This window comes from Nanorana parkeri, unplaced genomic scaffold (assembly GCF_000935625.1).
Source record: "Nanorana parkeri isolate BGI_ZX_2015 unplaced genomic scaffold, ASM93562v1 scaffold240, whole genome shotgun sequence".
Classification (NCBI taxonomy): domain Eukaryota; kingdom Metazoa; phylum Chordata; class Amphibia; order Anura; family Dicroglossidae; genus Nanorana; species Nanorana parkeri.
Window position 1 is genome coordinate 986,559 of NW_017306508.1, and position 6,243 is coordinate 992,801.

A 6,243-nucleotide genomic window follows, 5' to 3' on the forward strand; every position below is an offset into this window, starting at 1 on the left:
TCAATACAAATTAGCTTACTAAACATGAGATTGTAGTCTATCACAGGAGCGAGCTTGGAGCGGTTACTACATTACAAACACACACAGGGACCATGGGGAACAAGAGTAGCCACCCTCCAGAAAGGCGGACAGTGTCAGCACCAATTCAGAGATGATTTGAGGATCTACACCCCACTGATAACAAAAATGTATCTTATTTGTGTAATAGTTTGGGTACTTGAATGCATTTTTAAGATTTAACTCTTCAGTTTAGTGTCACTTAAAAAAAAGTTTGAGCTGGAGTTAGGCTGAAAAAAAAAGAAAAACACAAATTGCAATGCAAAATGAAGGACCTCTTGTTAAATATGGTAAGAATGTCATTCACTACATATAAAGCATGTTGCCTAGTGTTAATTAGTGCGCTGTGACACCTCCAGATCCTGCAGTGTATAAATAGGGGGGGGGGGAATTTTTTGCGTGAAACCACCAGGGGTATATTTCTGCTGTAACCTACCTCCCACCGGCTGCAAAATAACCAATTAAACTATAGCATAACCTGCAAGGTGATTCTTTCGTAAAGTGGCATTTAACTGCATGGAAGGGAAAGTGGAACCTATACCAAACACTGCTGATCGGTTACACCTTAGTTGCCAACCAGTGCCCAGTTCAGTAACCATGCCGCTAAACAGTCCAGTCGCGTTCACTTCCTGGTTCGAAGGCGTTTAGATTTCCTAGGACAGTCCACAACCTCAGCTACTTTCTTCCTTTTTTGAGGGGAGTCCTCGCGCGAGCTCGTTCCAGGGTTGCCCACGGCCCTGTCCACGACTTCACGCAGTTTGTGCTCCAGTTCAGCAACTCGCACATTCTGCTCGCCTATGATTTGGGTCTGTTCTAGAAGTTTCTGGTCCTGGTCTTGTAGCTGCTTCTGCTGCTCTTGTACCTTGGTGCGTAGCTCAGACACCTCCCGCCTGAGGACTGTCATGCCGGCTCCGTTGGCTTTGACCTGCTGCGCCAGTTTTGTCACTTCTTGTCTCGAGGGGTTCTGCTTGGAGAGCAGCTGAATGGTGCTCAGCGTAGCTGAGGGGCCTGGAACTGCAGAAGTGAAAAGAAAAGAAAGGTTTTCATAGATGATGAAGTTGCAATCTCCTAAAGAGGAAATGTACCCATATCTTTAAAAAAAAAACATAACAAAAAGGCACCGTTGGAAATGTTTATCAATGACAATCTACAAACAGATACCTCTAGATAATTGCCGGCTTTGTTTTCTTGGCATACCTTATTTCTCTTTTCTTCCCCACTCATCTGACAGTGGCCATTTTTACTAAGGGCAGATTACTAGCTCTCCCTCTACTTCCTGGAACTCTGGCACATGTGACCATTCACATGACCACAGGGGAGGAAAATGCCTTTCCCTGAGATCTCATATGATTACAGATGAGATTTCCCAACAATGCTCTGCTGATTTAACCTTTCCATGATGCATTGCTTGGGCACATTACATCATTTGTGCCAAAGTGGACCAGGAAGTGGATGAACTCTTATTGGTAAGTAAATGCAAAATGTTTAACTATTGAATGCAAGATTAAATTTATATCAGCATGCAGATGTGATTTTCAGTGAAAAGGGGTAAAATGTCTACTTTAAGTATAACTGGAACCTACAAAAATAAATAAAAATCACCTAAATCTTGCACTAGTGGTTAGATCAGAATGTGTTCACCTCAGTCTGTATAGACACCTCTGATTTAGAAAGCGATTATCTTGAAGCAAGGCTTTTGTCGGTTCTAAAGTGCCATCTTGCAGTGGTTGGGTTTTCCAACCACCTTATAACTGGGAACCCTAATCCGTACAGATTTGCCAATATTACTTAAAACACACAGAAATGAGTCTCCAAAAAACAATATTTATTTTTAATAGGGATGCACCGATATAAAATCGGCCGAAAATTGCACTTTTGGCTAAATGGCGAAAGTGCAATTTTCCTGCCGATACATCGGCGCATAAGTGCTTTCTTTCCTCCCCGCCGTGCGCTGCTGTGTCCCAGCGGGAAGGAGAGAAAGTGTGACAGCAGGCCGAGCACTGCGGGAGGAGAGCGGTGTGAGCGGCCGGCGTCTCTCCTCCCCACACCGCTCAGCCTCCTGCCAAGTTCCGGCAGAGCAGTGTGGGGGCGGAGACAGCGCTGTCACATGAGGCTGAGCTCTCCTCCCTGCACCGCTCGCTCAGCCTCCTGTGACAGCTGTCACAGTGATCGCTGAGTGTTTGTAGATAATTGAGGACATAGTATGTTGGCTATATCCTCACTTATGAATGAATGGAGAGTGAGCTAAATCACCTCCTGTTCATTCATAGTTATAGTAACCATACTATGTTATCAATGAAAAGGAACACTCAGTATAGAGGATTCCTGTTCATTGATAAGAGTATTCTACTATCTGCATATTCCTTTTCAGTGCAGCACACCTCATTGGCTCCATGTGTGAGATGTACAGTGAGTGCAAGAGGCTGATACATAGTCAAATGCAGGTACCAACACTGCTTGCATTTTAAAAAATACATTTAAAAGGATGAGCTAAAGAGTTGGGTTTGGGAGGAGAGCGCTGACCGCCTGGGAAACAGGGATCAGATAAGTAAATATGCTTTACTGCAGCCCCTAGACAAAAAATGTGCCCTTAATCCCTGCAGTGCGGGGGGTAGCCTCACTGCAAAGGTCCCTTTTGTCTGTCCAGAGATGGGGTTTAAGCTCACCTATTCACCCTTTGTCAAGTCATCTAATCTAACCAGCCATAAAGCTTTCCAGATGCTGGTATCCAAAAACAGTGGTCAGACTAGTAGTGACGGTGTAAGAGCATGTTTCCTGTTGAGGCAAACCGTTGACAATATGCGATGACTATCAAACCAGGATGGCTCTTGCCCTATTAAAATTCCAACTCACTCCCCGCTATTCAGAGTATGATCTCGGAGAGACACGGTACCTGAAGGAGGGCCCATAAGTCGTCCTGACACTTCTGAACCAGGCAACTTCTTTTTAAGTATGGGAACTATCTTCTCATCAAAATATTCCATGGCCATAGAAGAGATATCCCGCAATTCCTGCAGAACCTCGTGAGCCCTCTGAGGGGATCTTGTAGAATTGACGTACCGAAGCACACTGTATATTTCATCGATAACCTGCAAGGAGAACAAGCATTGTTAGAGGGATTCACAAACTCCATGTTTTCTACCGGCATAACATGAGCCGATGGCTGGCTGGTATGACATAGGAAATACTGGAATTGGCATTTACTTAGATGCCGCTGCTGTGCAAGGACCTGTACGTACTGCACCAAGGGATATGGATTTCAGTCTGCAGTACTGGACTTGTCAGACTTTTACCTGTAAAGTATCCCTCGTGTAAACCTTAAAAATGGCTGCTGGATGCCGCCATCTTGGATGTAGCGTCAGCAGCCCCAGCAGACTCAAAGCAGTCATTGAAGTGACACTCCTAGTATTCTGCTTTGCTCCGCCCCCAGCAGCTACATAATAGCTTATGTAGTGAGGGGAGGGGTGGAGATGCTGGGCCAGCACAGACAGCAAGAGAACACACAAGAAGTACCGCTCCTCCACGGCACAGGAAAGAAATGAGACGGGTGCATGCTGCTGGGAGCACGCCCTCACTCCATTATGAGCCCATACAAAACAGAATAAAAGCTGGCCGCACACCTGATTCTGCTGGGATCGTTTTTTGAAGCTTGTACCACATCACTGGTGTCCCCCTCCAAGCGCCACCCTCTTGACGCGTTTTACCCAATCACAGAATTAGTCGTAGCGATTGTATAAAATGCTTCAGAGGGGTGGAGCTTGGGCAGAATACCAGTGATGTAGTACAAGCTTCTATAAACTATCCCAGCAGTGTGCGGCCAGTTTTTCTTCTGTTTGCACAGCACAGACAGTAATTTGATGCTCTCAGAAGAGGAGAAGGATGTGACGTGCAAGGAGGGAGGGGGCTGTGCTAGGGAATTGACGCTTCCTGAAGACGTCATTTTCTAGCAAGCTCAAAAGGCACATTGCAATTAAATATAAAATAGATTATGGAAACAAAAAATATTGCAAGTTAGCATTTAAAATACTTGTTTTTTTTTAGCAGCACATTTTTAAGCTTGTGACAGGGTCTCTTTAAGGGTCCCTAAACAAATGCAAATAGTACTCCCCTGCAATAGAACAGATATATACATCCCTTTCCGGCTGCCCATGTCTGCTTCATTTCAAACTTCAGCATCCCTAAGGCTCTTTGCCATTCAGCACATCCGGAAGTGTTTGATGCCTGCATCCCTGACACACACTAGTTCTATCGCCTAATGCAGTGCTCCCCAACCTTTTTATCGCCGCGGACCGGTCAACGTTTGATAATTTTACCGCGGCCCGCTGAGGGGGGGACGTTGATTGTTTATATTTTAGATTGTTTTGAATTAATAATTTTAATGTAATTGTATTTAAACATGCTTTCAAAATAGCGTGGATGTATGCAAAGCAAGGCGATATAACAGGTACGGTAGTCTGCTTTTCTGGCTTGCATGCTAACGGATGATATGATGTATTGTACTTAATTTGTTATATTTTATCATGAAATGACATTTGTGATCTTTTTAGTCGCCATTGTATACAGTCATCTACCTTACTCTGCCTTTATATATTGTGGTTTTGCCCTACTGTTCTTTGCTGTTTGTTCATCTCTCCTTGACATTCAAAGCCCTTTCCCCTCTCTCCTTTTAGTTCTTCTCCTACTGCTCGGCTTATCTAAGTTTGTTTATTGTTCCTCGTACAAGGAGCCGCACCCCCCCCTTCTCCTTACACGGAACACAGAGCCGACTGTCTCCTAGTAACAAAATGAGTGCTGGTGATCTCCATCTTTCCCCCATGTAAACATACACCTTCCATCCCTGTACCGATCAACACACCATTCCAGCCTTGTGTGTGCAGGACAGATCTAATGACCTAATCATGCAGCCCGCCAGACAATCCAGGAGCTGAACCGAGGGAGCAGCAGCCAATCGAAGAGCAGCTAAAGGCAGGCCCTGCCCAGCCGTCACTGTCATACTATCAGACTGTGCTGTGTTAAAGTGGCGGCGGCAGGGTCTGGTGGGCCCTAAAGAAAATATGCTGATTGCAGGCTGGAAAACGGCGAAAAGGAACACGGGTCGGTGACGGGCCCCTTCGTGGCCCCGGGCAGTGCCCGACAGACCGCATGGTCAGTCCGCCCCTGGTTCCTTGGGCGGCCCGGTACCATTTGATCCACGGACCGGTACCGGTCCGCGGCCCAGGGGTTGGGGACCACTGGCCCTAATGGACACTCAGGACAGTAGTAAGGATTGGAGGTTGGTGCGAGACAAAGCCATGAGATAATCCTTGAAGTATTGATTGCCAAATAGTCTTATGGAGGCTGCAGTACTGGAACGGGAGGAAGGAAGGAGACACGGGCCATCTGAGCATAATGGCTCTTCTATTGTAGGGAAGATGTGTTTGCATTTGTTTAGGAACCTGGCAGGGACTCTTTGTATTTTACTTATTACAGGTCCCCTTCAGAGTCTGTAAATTCAAGTTTCTAGACTGTCTAACAAATACTCCAATGAATGTATTGAGCACACGGGTTAATTAGAAACTATTTTTCTTTCTTGATCATTGTCATAGCTTAAAAAAAGTGATTCAAGAGTGACACCTAGTGGTCAAGTAAACAACCTGCAGAGAACCACCACCCAGAGAAGTGATTTCTGTATATACTGTAAAACTGCCAGAGGCGCCGCCTGCTGTTCATACCCAAAAAAACAAATCGTGTCAATGAAGGGAGGTAAACGTTTAATATAGGGGTTATAAAGGGAGATTAAAGTTCATGTTACTAGAAACATGACAGATATGATAGAACTGTGACAAACCAGACAGTCGGACTGCCACAAAGCTGGGAGGAGGATCCGGGCTTTTCAATTAAGGACAAAGGTCAACGAAAGTTACCCCTGGCTGCCGTCCCCCCTTTTCAACAAAAGTCATGATAGCACCGTTTATTGTAAAGCAGCTTTGACACCAAAAATCAATGTGCACAGAAAACGTTGTAAAAACACTTAGATGTAGAGCTATTTTTAATGTCTTAAAAGGGAAAAACTTGCCTCTGGGTGTATTGGATGCCTGGTACCCCCCGCAGTGCCCTGTGGTTCCTTCTATCAGCCTGCACGTCTCTACGTGGACTGGTGGATGAAACCACAGCAAGCACGGGGGGGGGGGGGGGGGGCTGCCAACG

General features: G+C 45.5%; 1 protein-coding gene across 1 annotated transcript in view; it reads right to left on the reverse strand.

The window, feature by feature from the left end:
* Positions 1-483: 483 nt before the first annotated feature.
* Positions 484-6,243, reverse strand: part of FBXO28 (F-box protein 28) — a 30,288-nt gene continuing 24,528 nt past the window's right edge. The window contains exons 5-6 of the mRNA XM_018556496.1: positions 2,951-3,146; positions 484-1,071 (exon numbers count right to left, since the gene is read on the reverse strand). Coding sequence (XP_018411998.1) covers positions 680-1,071; positions 2,951-3,146 — 588 coding nt within the window. The 3' untranslated portion in view covers positions 484-679. The remainder of the gene's footprint in view (positions 1,072-2,950; positions 3,147-6,243) is intronic.